The 21,188-nt window shown below is 35.3% G+C and overlaps 2 protein-coding genes across 5 annotated transcripts in view; one reads left to right on the top strand and one right to left on the bottom strand.

The window, feature by feature from the left end:
* Positions 1 to 21,188, top strand: part of LOC129953797 (protein roadkill) — a 448,090-nt gene that overhangs the window by 87,826 nt on the left and 339,076 nt on the right. The window contains exon 1 of one of the 4 annotated variants that reach the window (XM_056067260.1): positions 15,081 to 15,327. The exons of 2 other annotated variants lie outside the window; for them this stretch is intronic. The gene's annotated coding sequence lies outside the window, so the exon portion shown is untranslated. Of the gene's footprint in view, positions 1 to 15,080; positions 15,351 to 21,188 lie in introns of those variants that run through there. One more of the 4 variants, XM_056067261.1, reaches the window with a different exon arrangement.
* Positions 10,965 to 11,480, bottom strand: LOC129953804 (uncharacterized). Its single transcript, XM_056067268.1, has one exon. The coding sequence runs from the start codon at positions 11,404 to 11,406 to the stop codon at positions 10,984 to 10,986; it is 423 nt and encodes a 140-aa protein (XP_055923243.1). The 5' UTR covers positions 11,407 to 11,480; the 3' UTR covers positions 10,965 to 10,983.

Here is a 21,188-nt window from a genome sequence, read left to right as displayed (position 1 = left end):
GAAGTAGGTGATTTCCATCCCTTTAAAAGTTCACTACTTCTTCGGGTAAAAGTATTTTATATCTTTGGCTATTTCTAAGAGTTTCCTGCTTATAGAAACTTTTTGCACTTGCGTGCTTTTACGAATTAGTTTTCTCTATGAGGTGTCAAAACAAACTCGCTGCTTCTATGAACTCAATCTTCCTATAAGCTAACTCTTTCAATGAGCAACCAGTTTATCAACTAGCTCCTCTGTATCACTGCTTTTATTAGCTCGCTTTTTGTAGAAACTCGTTGCTTGTAGAAACTCGCTGCTTCTGATAGCTCACTCTTTCTATTCGTTCCTTAAACGGGCAACAAGTATATCTACTATCTCGGTACTTCAACGAACTAACTGCTTCTACGAGTTCGTTGCTTCTACTAACTCGCTAATATTACTAACTTGTTGTTTCTGCTTCCAATTTTTACGAAATGCGCTACTTCTTCAAGCTCAAACTTCCCCCTTTCTTCAATTACAACCAACGTGTTTATCAATTCGCTCGCTACTTCAACGAACTCACTTCTTCTATAACCTTGCTGCTCAAGTCCTGGATACTCAATGATTCTGCAAGCACACTTTTTCTGCTTGCTCCTTTAACGACCAAAAAATGTATCAATTAGCTCGCTACATTAACGAATTCACTGCTTCTACGATTTCGTTGCTTCTACCAATTCGTAACCGAGCTTGTTGTTTCTGCTTCAATATTTTATTAACAAGATCGCTACTTCAACGAACGTACTGCTTCTAAAAGTTTGCTGCTTCTACTGATTTGTTGTTTCTGCTTCCAGTTTTTACGAAATGCGCGGTTCTGCAAGCTCACACTTTTTGCTTTCTTCAATAACAAAGCAACGTGTTTATCAATTCGCTCGCTACTTTAACGAACTCACTGCTTCTACAAGCTTGATGCTCAAGTTGATTAACGAACTCACTTGTAGTTTTGCTTCTACGAGCTCGAGGGTCTTGAAAACTCACTGATTCTGCAAACACATTTTTTTTCTGCTTGGTTTTCTAACGAGCAACGAGTTTATCAATTAAGCATCTTGTACATGAGCTACGAACTGCGAACTATGGATGTTCGCATATTTTGATTTTTCTTTCACATGAGCTTTATTTCTATTCACAGACAGCGACAAGTTTTTAATTTTGATTCCATATTTTCTCAGCCATGACTTTTACACACAAAAAACAAGAGTGTTATAATTTTGAGGTTAAGTTGCGCGCGAACAGTGTGGATGATATGTCGTATGAAAATAGAGTTTGACAGTTCGTAGCAACCACACTGCAATTTGTTACTACCAACCTGTTTTTACACAATTTTCTTGTTTAAGAGAACAAAATGCAAATTTATTTATCGTAACATAAGTGTCAGTTGGTTTCTTATAATTAAAATGTGTTTTTGTTTGAAAATGACTTTTTAAAATGTATAAAATCACGTTGTTCCGTTGTTCTCGCTCATGTGCAAGGCCCTTTAGCCTGATACTTCAACGAACTCACTGCTTCTACGACCTCGTGACATCTACTTACTCTCGGCTTATACTTGTTGTTTATGCTTCCCTCTTTTACGAGAAAATTCCTTCTGGTAACTCTCTCTGTCTGCTTGCACCTATAACGAACATCGAATATATCAACGAGGTGGCTACTGCCAGTAACTCGCTGTTTGTAAGAACATATTGCTATGAGGTTGCTGCTTCTCCGAACCTTGTACTCCGCTTATGTTACAAGGTTGATGCTTCTATACATTTCTGTTTTAATTGCTGTTTCTGTATTCTTCACTAGTTCACGTTGCTCGTTGTTTGAACGAGCTTGCTGGTTATAAGAACTAACTTTTGCTATATGAAACGATTTTATGAGTTCGCTGTTTTTAAGTGTTTGCTGGTTCGATGAAGACGCTGATCCTAGCAACTTGCTAACTTGCTAATTTTAAAAGCTAGTTTTTTCTGCTTCAATCCTTACTACTGCTCTTAACAAGCAATGAGTTTATCAATTAGCTCGCTGTTTCATTGAGCTCTCTGCTTCTACGAGCTCACTACCTCTCCCTACTCGCTGATTTTACGAGCTTGCTGTTTACGCTTCCCGCTTTTACGAATAAATTGCTTCTGCTAGCTCACTATTTCTGCTTGCACCTATAACGAGCAACTATTTTATCAACGAGCTTGTTACTGCCAGTAATTCGCTGTTTATAGAAATTTATTGCTTTTAAGAATTCCCTTTTTCTAAGAGCTTGCTGTTTCTACGAACTCGCTAATGTTATTAGATTGATGGTATGAATTCCTGTTTTATTCCTTGTTTCTTTCTTCTTCACTGCTTCAAGTTGCTCGTTGTTTCAACGAGCTTGTTGGTTATATAAACTATCTTTTTCTTTGGGAAACGTTTCTATGAGTGGTCTGTTTTTACGATTCTATGATTGGTCTTTTTTAACGAGCTTTCTGGTTCTTTGAAGTCGCTGCTCCTACAAACTCGCTAATCTTATAAGTTTGTTGTTTTTACTTCCAGCTTGTACAAGTTTCTGCAAGCATACTCCTTCTGCTTGCTTCTATAACGGGCAACGATTTTATCAACGAGCCTGCTACTGCCAGGAACTCGCTGCTTATAAGAACTTATTGCTTCTAAAAATTCTCTTTTCTATGAGCCTGCTGCTTCTACGAACTCGATACTGTTACTAGATGGATGGTATGAATTCCTGTTTTACTCGTTGTTTCTTTCTTCTTCACTGCTTCAAGTTGCTCGTTGTTTTAACGACTTGTTAGTTATACAAACTAGCTTTTTCTATGGGAGACGATTTCTATGGCAAACGATTCTATGAGTTGGCTGTTTTTACGAGCTTCCTGGTTCTTTGAAATCGCTGCTTCTACCAACTAGCTAATCTTATGAGTTCATTTTTTTTCAGCTTTTCCAGCGGCAAGTTTACTCTTTCTGCTGGCTCCTATAACGGGTAACGATTTTATCATCGAGCTTGCTACTGCCTGTAACTAGTTGCTTCTAAGAATTCCCTTCTTCTAAGAGCGCGCTGCTTCTACGAATTCGTTAATGATAGTAGATTGATGCTTCTAAAAATTCCTGTTTTATGCTCGTTATTTCTACGAGCTCGCTGGTTATACCAAAACGCTTCCTCTATACGAGACGATTCTATAAACTCGCTGCTACTACCAGTTTGCTGGTTCTCTGAATTCGCTGCTTCTATGAATTCGTTGCTTCTTCTACCTTATTGGTTCATGGAAATAAACATATGGTCACACCAGAATTCATACGTGAGAAGGGAGTGCGAAACTGAATAATGATTCAAACAAAAATCGTAATCATCGTTATTATATTTAGGGTCAATAAATAATGACGATGATTAAAATGAAAACTACTCAATTAGTTAATTACTTTAACCCACTTTATTGGAGTTTTTAGAGAGTTGGATGAACTGGTTGTAGGTAGAGGTACAAATCAAGCATGCATATAGAAATGTCAAAATTGTACATAGAAGCTCAAGTGGCACACGAGCCTCCTGCAAGCTCACAAATCCAATTCCTAAAGATAAACAAACCAAAAACAGAAACTTCACCACGAAACAAGACTTGTGCAAAAAAAAGAAGGAAAAACTAAAAAAATATTGAAAATAAAATTACAGGCAAAAAAACGTATTGCAAAATAAAAAAGAGGCAGACGAAAAATATTAAAAGCAATCTGACAGCAAACGAAAAAGGAGGCTGACATACAGACAGATAAACCCGAACGTCATTCAGTTTAGTTCAGTGCAGTTTTCAGTTGAGTCGTTCGCAAAATACGCGTGCGTTTGCCATGCTTCTGTTGGTTACACATATGTACACTCTAAAGTATACATAGGCAATAATATGTACTGTACGTTTATACCTATGACGCCAACGTGTATCTTACGGATTCATTGAACATATTACTGCGACTACGGCTGCAACTGCGACTGCGACTGGCCGACTTGAGTCAGACAATAATTCGAGGAGTGAGGTGTAAAAGGTATGAATGTAGTCATCATGCATATAGGGGATATTGGCACGGCGGCGAATGGCGGCGGCGACAGCGAATGTGGATGGTGATAGACAACCAGATAGATAGATAGATACACCTTCGGTTTCATTGTTATATATGAACTACACACAAAAAGTGCTAATAATTCTAGGCTACATTTTTCCTAGCGTTTGAATACTTCATATCGTTGTATGTAGAAGCGAACATCAGACTTGCATACGAAATTCTTGAACTATGTTCTTTGCATCGCTTGCGATTGCAATATATTTATTTCTCATCTCTTCGAGACTGTTGTTAATTGTTGTTTCGAGAGAGGATTGAGATGATATTAAAATATATAAATCTGATTTGACAGATACGAGTTTAAGCACAGCCTTAAAGTAGCTCATTAATAAAAACTAGCTCAGTTTTTGGTCTAATAATAAAATAATGCAATAAAAACATTTCGAGAGTGGATTGAGATGATATTACAATATATAAATCTGATTTGACAGATACGAGTTCAAGCACAGCCTTAAAGTAGCTCATTTATAAAAAGTAGCTCAGTTTTTGGGCTAATAATAAAAAAAAATCCAATAAGAACATTTCGAGAGTGGATTGAGACGATATTACAATATATAAATCTGATTTGACAGATGCGAGTTCAAGCACAGCCTTATAGTAGCTCAGTTTTTGGGCTAATAATAAAAAAATGCAATTAGAACATTTCGAGAGTGGATTGAGATGATATTAAAATATATAAATCTGATTTGACAGATACGAGTTTAAGCACAGCCTTAAAGTAGCTCATTAAGAAAAAGTAGCTCAGTTTTTGGGCTAATAATAAAAAAATGCAATAAGAACATTTCGAGAGTTGATTGAGATGATATTACAATATATAAATCTGATTTGACAAATACGAGTTCAAGCACAGCCTTAAAGTAGCTCATTTATAAAAAGTTGCTCAGTTTTGGGCTAATTATAAAAAAATGCAATACATATATTGTTGAAATTGGGCTTTCTTATAATATATAAACTTATCAATACAATTTGGTATTATTTGTGAAAATTAGAAAAATTATGTATGGTCATCCATTTCGTGGTTTGACGTTTGAAGTCGCGCTGACATTTGATATCTGTCATTTGAAGTGTCATAATAAAGTTGATGTTTTATATTTACGATAATTGATTGCTGAGCGACCCAGCAATCGATCAACACTTGCTTCAAAAGTGATGATTCTAATGAAGCCATCTTTTGCGCGATGATTTCGGTCAGTAAAATTGTTCAGAAATTTTTAGAGAGTGATATCTGATAACAGATATCGTAAGGCCTGAGCATGATTGTAATGCACGCTTAGACGAAAATATTACAGCTATATAGTAAAAGTGTACGTTGGCCCTAAGCCCTAAGCCGTGAGGCGCAAATCGTTAAATATCTCTTCACGCAATTTTAAAGCTGACCATAGAAAGCACACTTGTGTGCACACCAGTGTACTGACACTCCCAGGTGTGACATTTCGCCACACACGACACACCAAATCGTAAACACATTAATTGTGAAATAGATCTCAAAGAAGAAGGATCAGAATGAGTGACGTTAAAGCTTGAAGCTTTTATTTAAACAACTTGCGACGCAAGGCACTCAACAACTATTCAGATGCAATTGAATAGTGCGCGGGCATTCCCATATACATCACACACCGATCAAGACATCGACACCCAAAAATTAAAAACTTTTCATTTTACTCGCTCCGTGTCTAACACCGAAAATCAGTGTCTCCTCCAGCCCACACACAGCACATATTACTGCACACCGGCACAAGTGTGGTGTCTATGGGCCGCTTTATGTTACCGAAGAGTTCTCATTTTAACTTTTTCCAATCTTTGAATCTATCTTCTCGATTTTTCTGTTAGTCATCGGTAAATAGGACTTCTGTCATTTTGAGTAAACGGGCCTCACTCCAGTGCCTGTCTCGTGATAGAAGTTACAAGTGGATAAGAATTTTACAAGTTTTCCAATAGAGTTCTTAGTTGGAGATCTTACTCGGTGAGGATATCGTAAGGATTTTACGGAGATATGTATTTGCTTCTTACATGTGCGGTAAGTCTTCATGTACCTAACCCATAAAGTTCTGCGGACTCTACTTTAGAGCGAATCAGTTGCAGCTTGGCATTGTAACAACTTTTTTACTATCAACCTGAACATGAGACATTAAAACATAACACCCGCCGATGCTGGTGCCGAGGATATAAGTGGAAAGCTGTGACTTTTCACGCAAGATTTCATTTATGAAGGTGAAATTTCAACACGCGTAGGTCTTCAACCTTTACTGAGTTTATGTTCCAATCTTGTGTACACCTAGAAAAAAGAATTTCCGACAAAAGTTAATTCCTCAAGTATAGGACCGCCTCGTAGTACCCGTGGCATGATGGTAAGTGCGTTGGACTGTTATGCCAAATGTCTTGGGTTTGATCTCTGCCTATGCCATCTAAAGTTTTTTCACCGGTACTGCCTCTTACCAGAAATTGACAAATTCTCCAAGAGTAATTCTTGTCATGAAAAGTGCTTTCTCAAATTTTCCGTTCGGATTCGGCTTAAAGCTGTAATTCCCTTCTCATCTCAAACAACAGTACTCGCACACGGGAATGGTTAAGAGTTGTAAGTCATTAGGCCTAGTTATCAACGGACTATTTCGCCACCCAATTTATTTATTTTTTACAGTCCCGAAATACCGAAGCAAAAATTGAATTTCGCCCTGTTTATTCCGCCATCCATTTCTTCTAAGTGTATTACGGACAGGGCTTAGGCCGACCGATTTCTTTCTTGTTTGTTGCTAGGGACAGGGAACGCAATCCTATCTGATTATTCTAAGGTTATTGTCTAAGAGAACCTCTGACAAGCCTAGCATCGTGTCTAGTTGAAACTCAGCCTAAATTTGTTCTCTTCAGTTTCCAGAATGCTAATTATCCGGTCTAGAAACAAAATATTGTGAAAGAAAAAATGTTGTCAACGATTTAAAGATGTTTTAGGAAGAAATATCGGGTTTTTCAATAAGAGCACTTCAAAAGTTTTTGAAATAAAACAAAAACCGTTTTGGATATCAATGAAATTCTTTATTCCTGTGAAAGTACGTTCAATTCATTAGGTATGGAACTCGATTTCTTTTGCATGACATCTACGGGCAAGCTTGCAGAAGTCCAGACGCTAAACCCAATTTTCGACGATTTTCATCGGCTGATACTGCTGCAATTTCAAATTCGTTCATCAATCGTCGTTAGCTTGTTGGCATAGACCACAGATTTGACGTAGCCCCGAGCCTCATCGCTGAAGGTGATTGTTCGATACTTACTTACTTAAGTCCTTAGACCTGTTAAGTCCGTTGGAAATCCCCTAAGGGGCATAGTGCCTCTGCTACGCCTACGCGCCATAGTGTACGGTTTCCGGAGATGTGTTTCAGCTCCTCCCACTCTTGCCCAATGACGCCGATTCAGCCTCGATTGTCCTGCGCCAAGTGCTTCTCGGTCGTCCAGCTCTTCTTCCTTCTTGTGTGAGCGGATTCCACTGCATTGCCTGGCCTGCAATGCACTAGTTTCCTTTTCGAAGCGTATCTCCAATCCATTGCCACTTACACCTTCGTATAATAGAGTCTATAGGTTCCTGACCTGTCCTTCTATGAAGGACCTCATTTGATATACGGTTTGGCCAGAAAATTCTTAGGATGTTACGAAGACATCACGAAGGTCGGCAGTTTTCTTGTAATGGCCGAAGGTACCTTCCATGTACTGCACAGATGAAGCACAGATTCGACATTTGCGCGAAACAGTCGTAGCTTTGTTCTTAAGCTGATAAAGTTTTTCCTCCAAATTTTTGACAGTCGATGCGGCAGATGACGTCTTGTTCGGTTCCGCCTACGATGGAAACGATACTTCCAAGGTATTGAAAGCTCTCCACTCTTTCCACCGGTTGCAAAATAATATTTATTTGAGAGGATTGTCGGGTTCCGAGGCTGATCATTTTTGTTTTGACGGAAAAAATTTTCAGCCTCTCAACTTCTGCTTCTTTCTCCACACTTACAGTCATTTGATGGAGATCCAGGATCCTATGAGACAGTAAACAAACATCATTTGCGTAATCGAAGTGCTTTAAATAGGACGTCAAAGTCCATTGGATCCCTCCGCTACCTGACAGAGCTTAGCGCTGTACATCGCTTATCACCAACCAAAACAATATTGGCGACAGAATACAGCCCTGTGTGACTCCGCTTCGGATTTCAAAATCATTGACAACCTACCATCGTGCAGAACGTGACACTTGATTTTTAGTTGAAAATCTTTCAAGTTGTTGCTCAGACCAATTCACGAACATTCAATTCACTACGTTTCTGATGGTCAACTGGGTTCCGTTCTGGCGTCAATTTAATCTTGTAAGGATGTTCGCAATATTCGCAACAACCACGTCACAGAGATGCCCATGACCACCGCTTGAGAACGCTGTGTGAGAGACACATTTGGGCTCTCTGCAACTGAAGCCTCAGCGGCAGCAATATTCTTGACAATACAGCCACTTCTTTCTTTCACTGGTACGGTATCATTTTGTATTGTTCCTGTGGATTCAAATTTTTCCACTAGACGCTCAATTGTTGATCTGCTAGCACGATTATGACGACCGCATAAATTGGGCGTAGCGCTCTTAACGTTGCGGCCACTGACTCCGAATTTCGGTGGCTCGTATATCTTTCCATCATAAAAAGTCAAACCTTATTGAAGAGAAATGTCAAAAGAGCGGCAAGAAATAAGGCTCTACTTTTGTAGCGTCCCTGTTGAAAAAACCTGTTCATATTCCATCGAATTCCTCGTGCTTGTTCGGTAATTGCTGCATGAAGGACATCACCAATAACCAGAAGGAATAACAAAATACCAGTATTCCTTATGATTTGAATTATTTTGTCCATGTTTCGGCGTTGGAAGGAATTGAACAATACACGAATTCTGGCGAATAAAGATCATGAGAAAAAGTGGTCACACATTCGCATTCTTCAAGGCGACCATTTTGAATTGACCATTTCATACAAATTGTATTTAGATATTTGTTTTTTTTAGCTTTACTTTCTAAAACGAAAAATGACTGTTATATTGGAAAAACCTCTAAATCGTCTGTAAACATTTATTATAAATTTTTCATTTCTTCATTATAATTTTCGGATTTTTGCATTATCCATTTAAATAAACTACACCATTTAAAAGTCCATCTATTGATCGTTGTTTAATTGGATCGAATTGGCAAAATGTTGCAATAAATATGTCAGCATTTGCCAAACCACAAACTTCTACCAATCGACCAATTTTTGCTATGTCAGCATTACCTGAAATTAACTACACTGCTGTTAATGTGGCATACCTCCACACAGCACATAAGAGTTGTCAATATTCATGCCAACTTATTGCAAGTCAGTTAGCCAACTGTAGCATCAACCATCAACGGCCCGGCCATGCCATCAATGACCAGACTTAAAGTTGTCTTACCAAATTTGGCAAAAGGGTGCTGCATTCAAAGAAAACTACTGCCAAGATACTGAAAGCTTTTTTTTTCTTTAACTTTGTTTTGCTGCAGGAAATAGAAACTAGTACTTTTTAAGTATACTTACCTCAAACCAGCATCAGTGTCTCTAAAAATTGGTTAAGAGCTGTAGCAGCAGCAGAAGCATCAGAAGCATAAAACTTGTGTTTGTTGTTGTTTTTGTTGTAAAAGGATCAAGTTGAGTTGATGTTGATGCTTAGATATATAACTATATGTAGTTTAGTTGGATGGAGAACGCGTTTCTTATGGCCTCATTATGTGCTCTCGTTATTTTCAACATCATCATCATGTTGTTGGTAATTTAGTTATGTTTGTACTCTTATGTTGTTTATTCTTCGATGCAATCTTATTGCTGATGGGTAGGATTGTTGCCAGAGCAGTGATGTTATTGCCAGACAATTATATCTTTGTTTTTAACAAAATTACCACAATTTTTGTTTACCAATACAGGATCATAAAAGTCTTAGGGCCGTATTGACCGTTCAAGTATAACAAAATTTAAATTTGACGTTTTTCGTTGTTTTCTTTGTAAAATCAAATAAAAATAAGTTATTGCACTCCTTTCTTTTCCTTGATTTTAATTAAACGTTGATCCCTTTAGTTTTTTGAATCTTCACTTAACACTTAACATACACTACCGGTCAAAAGTTTGAGACCACCTCTGAAATTTGAGAAATATCGAGTTTTAACCCCTAAACTGAAGTTTTAGGAAAAAATTTAATACGTGAAAAAAGTGAAGAGCATGTCTTTATGTAAATTATAGAAAAAAATAAACATAAATTATTTATTTAAAAAACCAATAAAAGTTCTAAATTGAGTTTTCATCAAAAAACCCTCCTTTAAATTCAATATTTTTTTACAATTCTGGGCAATCTTCTTACAAGGTTTTGTATTTTTTCTTGTGGAACATTATTTCAGCAATTTTGTAGAGTTTCCCAAAGAGCTGATTTTGATGTTATGTGGTGATTCCGGACATTTCCGTCAAGAGCTCAATGAGGTTAATATCTGGAGACTGCGGTGGCCATACCATTACTTTTACAATTTCCTCATCTTCTTTTTGTTTCAGGTATCGCCGGCAAAGTTTTGAAGTGTGTTTCGGGTCATTGTCTTGCTGGAATATAAAACCTTCACCGATTAATCGGAGTCCAGTTACCAAAACTGGGTCTTCCAATATCGTTTTATAGACTTCCTTATCAATTCTTCCGATCACTCGTGTTAGATCTCCTACTCCATCGAAGGAAAAACATCCCCACTCCATTACTGATCCGCCTCCGTGCTTTATAGTTGGGACCAAACAGTCTGGTAGAATCTTCACGTCAGCACTGCGCCTGACGTACACTCTGCGATTTGAGCCAAATATCTCAAACTTGGACTCATCGCTCCATAAGACTCCGTTGAAGTCTTCATCTGTCCAATCCTTATGGGTTTTGACCCATTCCAACCGTTTGATCTTGTTTTGGGGACGTAGAAGTGGTTTCCGCACTGCAACGCGCCCAAAAAGTCCAGCATGCCTTAGCCTTCGTTGTATCGTTGATAGGTACAGATAATGGTTCTTCCCGGATTACATTGATCTCGGCGCGTATTTCTGGTGCTGTTTTCTTCCTAGAACGCATGCTTATGGTGATGATATGCAGATCTCCGGTTTTCGTCGTAACTCTAGGTCGTCCTGACCTCGGTTTATCCTTAAAACCGCCGGTACTAGAGTAACGCTGTATGGTCCTGTGAACTGCTCCTTTGGATATCTTCAGTTTTGTGGCGATTTCTCTTTGCGAATAGTCTTCTTCAATAAGGGTCATAATCGCAGACCGAGTTTCAATAGTTAATTCCTTAACTTTTCCCATAATGCGCACTTTGTTTACTGGAGAAGATCACAGTCTCAAATAAATTTAAATTTGATCAAACCGAGCATTATATACAAAATTCTGAACATGTAGGTATTCAAATTTTACATTTTTTACCCTGTAATATTAAAGTCATAAAAAATAAAAACTATAGGAAATCCAAATAGATGCCAAAAACCCAATACCGTTTTTTTTTACCTTTTTTAACAAAATTCCTCATAATTTACAGAAAAGGATTAATAACTGGTGTTTTAACTTGCACCTTTTATGAATGGTCTAAGTTAACAATGCAGGTAAAAAAATCCTATATTCATTCATAAACCCAAGCGCGAGGTACAAATAAAGCAATCCTTTGAAGGTGGTCTCAAACTTTTGACCGGTAGTGTAGTAAGCTTAGTTCTCATTTAAAAAATTCCAAAAAGCATACATTGAAGCTTAAACTAATTTATTAGTATTTTTTACATATTGTATTTTTCGACAAGTGAAATAACAAATTCAAAATAACAGCTAACAGTATATCAAGACCTGCCTTTTTTTTTTGTTGTATATAAAAATTATAAAAGTCGTATCATTTTTTGTTTATTAATTTTTTTTAAAGTGCTTTAAAACAACACTTGTAAGAAATGTGCTGAAAATCCTTTCCGCACATCTTAATATTGTTATTTGAAAAAAAAACCTTAACTTCAAAAAAAAAAAAAAAAAATCAATTAGACAAATCGGAGCTATTAGAATTACTTTAATTTGCAAGTGAATTAATAAAAAGTACGTATACGCCTAAGTGAACATTTTTGCAACAAAATTCAAATGTTGCAACCTTAAAAATTTTTATAACTCAAGAACTTCAGAATTAGATAGGTTAACAAATAAGAAAATTGTATATATTTTTTAGAATAATTTTAAAAAAGAGGGAGTGTAACGATATTTTGAGTAAGACAGAAAACAACTTAAGAAAGATGAAAATTCCTAAAATAATTCCAAAACATTTTGGAAACTTGAATCTTTTCGGCCCATTGAGGCTAATAAACGCCTTGATCTTGGCGAACTGCTTGTGGTGGCACGTGTTGGGCAGGTTCCTTTTTTTTTTGCTAGATATCACTTTCTATAGATCTGGGTATGGTCAAACCGGGTTTTGAGCCCATCTTGCGCAGAGTCTTAGCAACTTCTTATCGAAAATCTGCGAATGCCATGAAAGCCTTGTGAGGAAGATTTTTATCTTTGCTCACCCTTTTGTAGAGCAGCCATGAGGAGTTGGCCATCGTAAGGTCCAAGTAGTGATAAAACAGTCGCATCTGCCAAAGTTTGCTCCTTAGTCGTATCTTGTAAATACCCATAATACTGTCGATAAGGACAAAGACACCTATGTGTTTGTTATACTCGCTCACTACATTGGGTCGCGGGATGTGGATATATCTCGAGATCTTTTTATCATAACTGCGTAGCTCAGATATGGGATCTTGCCCAGAGGATGTGGAAGTCAATTTAACTAGCTTATTAAAAAACTGCGTTAAAGCGAAATTGTGTTTCAAATCATTTTAGTGCAATCAATTGATTTCAATGATTTGAGACTTCATGGATTTTGTACATTTACTAGAAGTCTTTGCACTTACTTGAAGTCCTTGTCTTTCCATTCTTTTGAAGTCCTTGCATTCACTTGAACTCAACACCAAACTGCACTTAGTTAGATTTTAAAGTTCAAATTGTCAAGACAGCATCGTTCTAAAAAATTAAAATTTAATTATTTTTTTTTAAATTTAAATAAATACATATTTACAGTTTCTAATGGAAAATATAAAGAACAACAAAAGCAAGTTTCAAAAAAATACATATATTTTTTAGTCTTACGAAAATATTGCTAGTATTTGACCCTTTTTTAAATAATTTCAGAACATCTTCTAGGCCTGGAGTCGATTAAATTGCTTATAATGCTGTTTAAGATACTTTCCCAAGCCAATTTAATTTTATCAAACAGATCGTTTCTATTTTTACAATTAATCCTTACGTCGATCCACAATTTCCCATAGATTTTCTAAGGGGCTGAGATCTGGAGAGTGTGCTGGCCATTGTAACACAACAATCCGATTTCTTGAAACCACGTCTTTAACCGTATTTGACGTGTAGTTTAGGTCGTTGTCCTACCGAAATATCCATTTTAAGAGGCAGCTGATCCTCACCGTGTGGCACCATTACATTTTGTAAAATGTCAGGGTTCATAAAGCGATCAATTGTACCTTCTATTCGGTGAATCGGTCTCAGTCCATGCCCTGAAAATCATTTCTACGTAGAACATAGATTTAGTGATTCTTTGGCTGGTCTGCAAACACAACAGAAACCATCGGAATTCTTCATATTTAATTTGGACTCTTCCGAAAAGAGTACGTTCCTTCATTTTCTAACGGTCCAGTTGATGTGGACATGAGCAAATTTCAATCCCGCCATCTTTTTTTATTGGTTGAAATAAGGATGTTACAGCTTAAATAGATTTAAGTCCATCATCAACATCTCGTCTTCGAATTGTTCTCGGGCTTACGTTCAGGTCGAGTTGGGTTCGCATTCCTCTCGATGATATAAAGGGTCTTTTTTAATTGAAGTTATTCTCTCGTTGTTGTTTTTCCTGGTCTGCCACCTCGATGAACCGTTTGGAATGACTTTTTGAATTTATATAAATATGATTTTGGAATGGAATACTTTTTCCACTTTTCCATTCTTTTATATTTTTTGCTTTTATTTCGTTAGAGTATTTGTTTCCGGACATTTTACAAAAGTTAGCTAAGAACACTGATTGACTTTCCCGTGAACTGAATAACACCAAATAAAAATATTGAACTGCACTCGTCTGCCGACACCTTTAATATGAGCAATAGATTTTGTGGTTAACGGACTAACTTTTCTCTATTAAATACAAAAAAGAGAGATAGCAATAAAAAGTTGCTTTCGTTTTGACTAACAAATAATTGGGTTAACTGTCCTACTTACCTATATATACATGTCATAATTAAATGTACCGTTATGAAAACTTTATTCTCTTGTGGTCTATTTAGAAGTAAATACATAATGTATTAAATTTTGGAAAAAATCAACATGATTTGTTTAAGTTTTTGAATGATATAAAGATGGAGGTAATTTTAGTTGCGAATTTTTTGGCCTTTATATTTTTCTTTGAAATTTTCTCCTATTTTTAAAAAAATCGCAATTTTGAAAAATTGTTAAGTTGTCTGAATGATGAAACATCGGTGCTTTTATCGATTTGGGTTTTTCGCAATTTCTTAGAAAAACTTTTTTTTTCAAAAATCAAGAACAATCTTCTTCTATAAAATTTTAATGTAAAATATTTTATCTATTTCTTTGTTTTTATTTTCAAATTCTGGCAACATCACAATTTCAAGTCGGCCACATAATTGAAAAGTTGTCTTTTCCTTAACCATCAAATTCTTGTTGTTATTTTTATTTTGTGTATTGCCTTTGCGTTAATCTTTCAGAACAAAAACAAAATATACTCGTATCATGTGCTTTTTTGTTCTCTCTTTCTTCATATCTTTATATTCTTTCTACTTCTGCTGCTGGAAGGAAGAAAAATTAAAACAAAACCAAAGAAAAAAATTCATGAACATGAAGAACACCAAGAACCAAGTCAAAGCATAAAACGAAAAAAAAGCTCTTCAGTCGTCAGCTGCTGTGCGAAGAGAGTAGTGGTTCGCTTTAAACGCTTAGTTTTCTCGTGTTACTAAGCTATCAAAGCGCGACCTTAATCAAACAACAATAAAAAATAAATAAAAACAAATAATAAAAGTACCTACGTGAATTTTTCTTAAATTCAGTTTTATTCTGTTAATCATGTAAATTAATTTCTTGTAAATCAAAATAATTTCCAAAATCGATTTCGATTTGATTGTGAACAAAAAGAAAAATCAAAAAATAATATCGGTGGGTGCAAAAGAAGACGTGAGGTGATGTTTCAGGGGGGTTTCTAGAGTATCTTTCAGTTTGTTTGAGGTCAAACACATTTTCTGTCAACTTCAACACACACATTCTAAACAACGAGTGTAAATATCTAGATGTGTGTATGTGTGTTGTGTTTCTATACAGTGATGTGATGTTATGTGAGAGAGTATAAGTGAGAAAAAGTCGACCATGCAAAACAGAAAAAAGCTTTTATAGCAGAGAGTGAGAAATAATAGTAAAATGAGGCAGCCAAGCACATGTGCCGTTTAATTCCCCCTACCTGCATACAAATACAGTGGTGGTCATAAAATTAAGCAACAAAATTGAAAAAAAAAACATTTGTTTACAAATATTTTGATCAGATTTATTTTCTTTAAAGACCATTAATAACTTTTATTTAATTAAACAATCACATATCAATCAAAGAAGAATGTTCAGTTTATATGTTATCGAATTGTTTGCAGTTATTTATGATACGGTCGTGATTCAAGTTGACAAATAACAAAGCAATTTAATTGAATTCAGCTTATTTGATTACACTGGTGGACAAGGTTTTCTTTCGACTACAAAACACTCTGATCATGTTAGGTTTTGAAATATAAAAATTAAAAGTTTTTTTGATAAAGTAGTTTTTTTGTCAATAAAATTCGTGAGGTTTTCCAATTCTATAGTCCATATCTTCAATAATTAGTTTAACCTTTTGATTCCTAGTGGTTTCTTAGTGAAACCAAAAAGTTTATATTTGTTCGATATATTCGCAACGATTTTATGGAAAAATCAAATGAATTTTAAAAACTTCAATTTACACCCCTTGGGAACAAAGGCTTAAAGTATATCGTACATTATTTCAAAAAATCAGCATACATTTTAGGATTTAACCTGCCTTACATAATTCTTCAAGGAACTCTTGACTATTTATGCTAAAATGACTCTTAACAGAAAAAGACAAAACGCTTTGAAAGTAATATTTGTTTTTGAAACATCAAGTTTTTGAAACCTGTTGAAGAGCTATAAAAACGGTATGTAAAAGGTTTTTTTCTTTTTTAAAAGTTAAGAAAATAGTTAAATAGTACCCGTGGCGTGATGGTTAATCCGTACGACTGCTAATTTCGAGATCTTGTGTTCAATCCCTGTCTGTGCCACGGACAATTTCATTGAAGAGTATTTCTTGTCATAAAAAGTGTTTTATAAAATTTGTCGTTCGGATTCGACATAAAACTGTAGGTTCTCTCCATCCTTAAAATGATTTCTAAACAGAAAATGGTTGCGAGTCATTTCAAGGAGTAAGTTACTAGGCTCTAGTTCTCAACGGACTGTTTTATATAAAAATGTACTCCCAAAAGGTTATTTTTTTTTCAAAGCCATAAAACCATTTACTACAAAGTTTCTCAAGACTTCATCTAGAAGATTCATAACTAAAGATTATTGCCAGAAACTAAGTAAGATATTAAAAAGATTTGAACGAACATCTAGAAGATAAAGATATGTAATTTATTGTTAAGAACTATGCTGTGCCTCGGAAAACACCGTTTTTGGTTGTCTTAAACATTCCTAAAGATGCATATTTTGAAAAATTGATGTGATTCAAAAATGTATAAGGCTAGATTCGAATTTAAGATATCTTAATCCTTTAAAAAAATGTTGTTGTAAGTTGGACAGCAAGACATTTATTTCGAAGGCCATCGCCATTCAAAAATTTTTTAATTGGCTGCTTGTTTATTTTTTATAATATTTTAACTGAACAAAGTAATTACTCACTTAAGACGGCGCTTCAGTCCGGGACAGACCTGCTCTTCAATTAACTTGCGACTTTAGCCAGCTGTGTCCATAGGTAGCTGTTTCCAAGTTAGTTGAGGTCCTCTGCCACCTACCTGCGTGCGCCACCTAAATCGTGATCTTGCTCTACTGAACCGTCCATCGGAACTATATTCGAAGACCTTCCGGGCTGGAGCGTTGATGTTCATTCGCTCTACATGAACCAGCTATCTAAGTCGGTGAACTTTAATTCTTTTAACCAAGTCAGTGTCGCTGTACAGCCATCATATCTTTTCATTGCATCTTCTCCTCCACTCTCTATTTATGCAGATGGGACCAAAACTCACCTGAAAAAATTTTCTTCCGAAGATCCTTAGACGGTCTTATCTTTCTTTGACAGGGTCATAAATGAGTGTAAATCAAACGCGTTATTTATGGTTTGATTTTTTTTATAAATTACTTAATAAATATTTAATACAAAAAAGAGTGCTATGCTCGTTGAGGTTAAAAGAAGAAGAGGCTGCTTCTCATTTGCCGCCTAACACGCGTTGGTGGATAGTTGACGTTTTGACATTTAAGATAGTTGCTTGGGATCTGCTCCCATTACAATAAGAACCGTGATGATGGGCGTACTTTAGGTGGTGAGTTTAGATGCTCGAGAGGAGACTTTACAACTCACTCACCTTCTAAGTCCAAAGACTAACTACCTCAAAGTTATAGCTGTCCAAGGTGACGTTTTGTCTAAGATGTCCTCGTTCATAGTTCTTTTTTAATGACAGCATATATTTGGTATTGCCCTCATTGACCACTAAACTCATCTTCTCCGCTTCCATCGCAATGCTCAAAAACGCTCCACTGACATCACGCTTTGATCTTCCAATTATGTCAAAACCATCAGCGTATCCAAGTAATTAGTTGGACCTTTAAAAGATAGTACTTCTAGTGCTGAGTTTTGCACAGTTCTTTCCTTTTTCTTCTTTCCGTCTTGTCTAAAACTTTATTTGACAACGAATCGGTGATATCTTTTCCGACCTTTATATAAAAGCATGAATTTTTTATCTCATACTGTACAAACGAACAAGTTTGACAGAAATGCCAATACTAGACACTGCTCTGTAAAGCTCTGCTCTTCCCTTCAGATATGTTCATACGCGGCTTTCAAATAGAAAAAAAAAAACAAATAATATTTCACTTAGATTATCAAAAATAAAACCCCAACTCTATCTGTTACAGAAAAATCATTTGGCAATGCTACCAAAAACTCCAAAATGTTTTCTTTAAGTAATCCTATTCCTAGTTTTTTTGCAAGGTAAAGTAAGAATCGATCATCGTATACGATAAAGAATAAGAGTCTAAATGGACTCTTTACTAGAAGTGTCAAAATTAAAAACCCTAACAAAAGACATACTTTTGAAGCGAAAACACCTTCATAAAATTACATGTTTTTGGAACTTGATCGTCTGAAGTAACGAATCTGAGTTCAACGTGGTCGGCGTCAGTTGCCCTTGACTAAAGTATGTACGAAATTTACCAATTTCTTCTAACCTGTTAAGAACCTCCAAAAGAAATCAGTGATAACAAAAATGACATTTAAACGTCAATTTTGTCGACGATTTACCGTTATCTTCAAAAAAATTATGACTTATAGTCAAATCTAAATTTGTTTTCAATTCTTTAAACGTTTTGGAATGGCCTGCTGAAAGTCATGACTAAAACCCCATAGACAAGCCTTTCACGTTAAGAAAAAAGGTCTTAAGTCAAAAAATGTATTTTAGGCTTTTGATTTCGTGTAACGGACTTTTTGTGTCTCTTAATACTAACAACTGGAGTCTAGAACAACTGTTAAATACCATACTTACTTAGTCTTTAGACAATATAAGGCACAAAAATTCATGTTTATTTTGATATTAATGCCTTTTGTACATTGAGTCTGTGTGACCAGTTTCTGACCCAAATCCTTTTTACCTAAAACGTCAAAGAATTGGAAATATGGCATATCTTGAAATTGAAATACAATGATTCACTCCAACCAGAGGAAACTTTTGCCCCGGGTAATGCCTTTTTTGAAGAATTAACAAATCATTCAACAGTGATTCTTGTCATGAAAAGTGATTTATCAAATTTGTCGCTCGGATTCGGCATAAAACTGTAGGGTCCTTACATCCTTAAAATGACTCCCACACAGAAATGCTTGCGAATCATATCAAGGAGTAAGTAACTAGGCTATAGTTCTTAAAAGACTGTTGCGCCACCTAATTTATTTTATTTACAAAATGTACTCCCAAAACGTATTTGACTTGAAAGTTTCTCAAAACTTTATATAGTCAAAAAAGGATTCTTAACTAAAGATTATTTCCAGAAACTAAGTAAGATACTAAAATGATTTGAACGAACATCTAGAAGATAAAGATATGTAATTTATTGTTAAGTACCTCGAAAACATCGGTTTTGATTGGCTTAAACATTCTTAGATTCATATTTTCAAAAATTGATGTGGTTCAAAAATATTTAAGGCGGGATTCAAATTTAAGATAGCTTAATCCTTTATAAAAGAAATTGTTTTGTAAGTTGGACAGCAACAAATCTTAATTTCAAAGACCATTGGATCTCAAAATATACAGCAGAAGTCGATTCAGTGTTAAAAATATGTACGAAAGTTTTATGACAAAAAGGATTTCCAAGGAAGCATTTGCTCCAAAAACTGTAAAACGTGATTTAAAAACGTAGTAAATAAATGTCATATCAAAGATCTTTATTATACTAGTAAATGGTTTTAATATGTGTCCTCTTAAATTCATCTAAAATCTGAACAAATTTCTTTAAAAACTACGGTTTAATATAATTAAATAAATAAATAAAAACAAAATAAATTATTATAATAAATTATATGTAAAAATATATAAACTATAAATAGCACCAAATTAAATTACCTGATAAATCTAAGTATTCAAAATATAACAATTTTCCAATCAATATTCAATTTTGAATGGCTTAATTATATGACCACGACTGTAAATGAACGTGCAAATACATTCAAAAGTTTAATCCAAGGCGCCCTCTACACTACATGAAAACTAAAAAACCCTGTAACGTATCTGTGTAACTGCGTGTGTAAATAGAGAGCGAGATAATCCCCTAAAGTAATTTACATTGCGAGGTTATGTTGTGTTGCGTTACGTTGTTTTATTTTTCTTTTAAACGCGAGCGAGGCAAATATCGAAATATCCCAAGTCTCATTGTTGTTGTAGTTTGACGTACGAAACTACTAAAGCAACAAGAACAAGAAGAACAAAGTGTAAACTGTGTGTGAAGTGAAGAGATATGAGATACAGGAAGAACCTTGTGGATGGCTATTGAATTCTCTGTATAGAGAGAAGCTTGTTTTTCTTTCTATTTCTCTGTTGTGACTTTTTGTAGTGTAGTTCCACTCTAACTTTGTATATTTGCAATTTTTTATCTCTTTCTTTCTGATATGACAACGACGACGATGAGTTAGTTAGTTCTTCATATCCCCGCACATTGTTTATTAATTTATAAATATTTTTCTATGAATGAAGGGCATTCAATTTGTATTTTATTTTAGTCTTGAATCTTGATGTTCAAATCACGTAGATGTACATACATATAAATTATATGAGTACAAGTACGAATAGAGTACATACGAGTATGTAGAAAATGATTGATGACCCAGAGTTCAAAGGCAAAGGAATGAGTAAAAGTTGTTTTTGTGATTCTGAAGTGAACCTTCGAGTGAAATTGATAGGAGATCTTAATTAAAAAAATGGAACTCTGTATCTCAATCTATAACTGGACTAGATATTGTATATTTTCCGGTGTACTTTATAGTCTGTTAGGTATTTGCAAGTTCTTTAAAATTATGACTGAAAATCAGAAATGAAGTCTTTTTTAAATTTCCGGTTTGTGTTATTCAAACTGCCATACCGACCTAAAATCCTCTTCTTTTTGATTCGATTCTGATTCAATGGCGGCAGCTATACATTTTTCTTCTAGGTTTTAGTGGCAAATAGAAAATTCGACATTGTCCATTACGGTAAGGAGGGATTGTTTTAAAAAGAAGGCCTTAACAG

Source organism: Eupeodes corollae, chromosome 1 (assembly GCF_945859685.1).
Source record: "Eupeodes corollae chromosome 1, idEupCoro1.1, whole genome shotgun sequence".
Lineage (NCBI taxonomy): Eukaryota > Metazoa > Arthropoda > Insecta > Diptera > Syrphidae > Eupeodes > Eupeodes corollae.
Note: the sequence above shows the minus strand (reverse complement) of the source record. Positions and strands in the feature narration are given on the sequence as shown.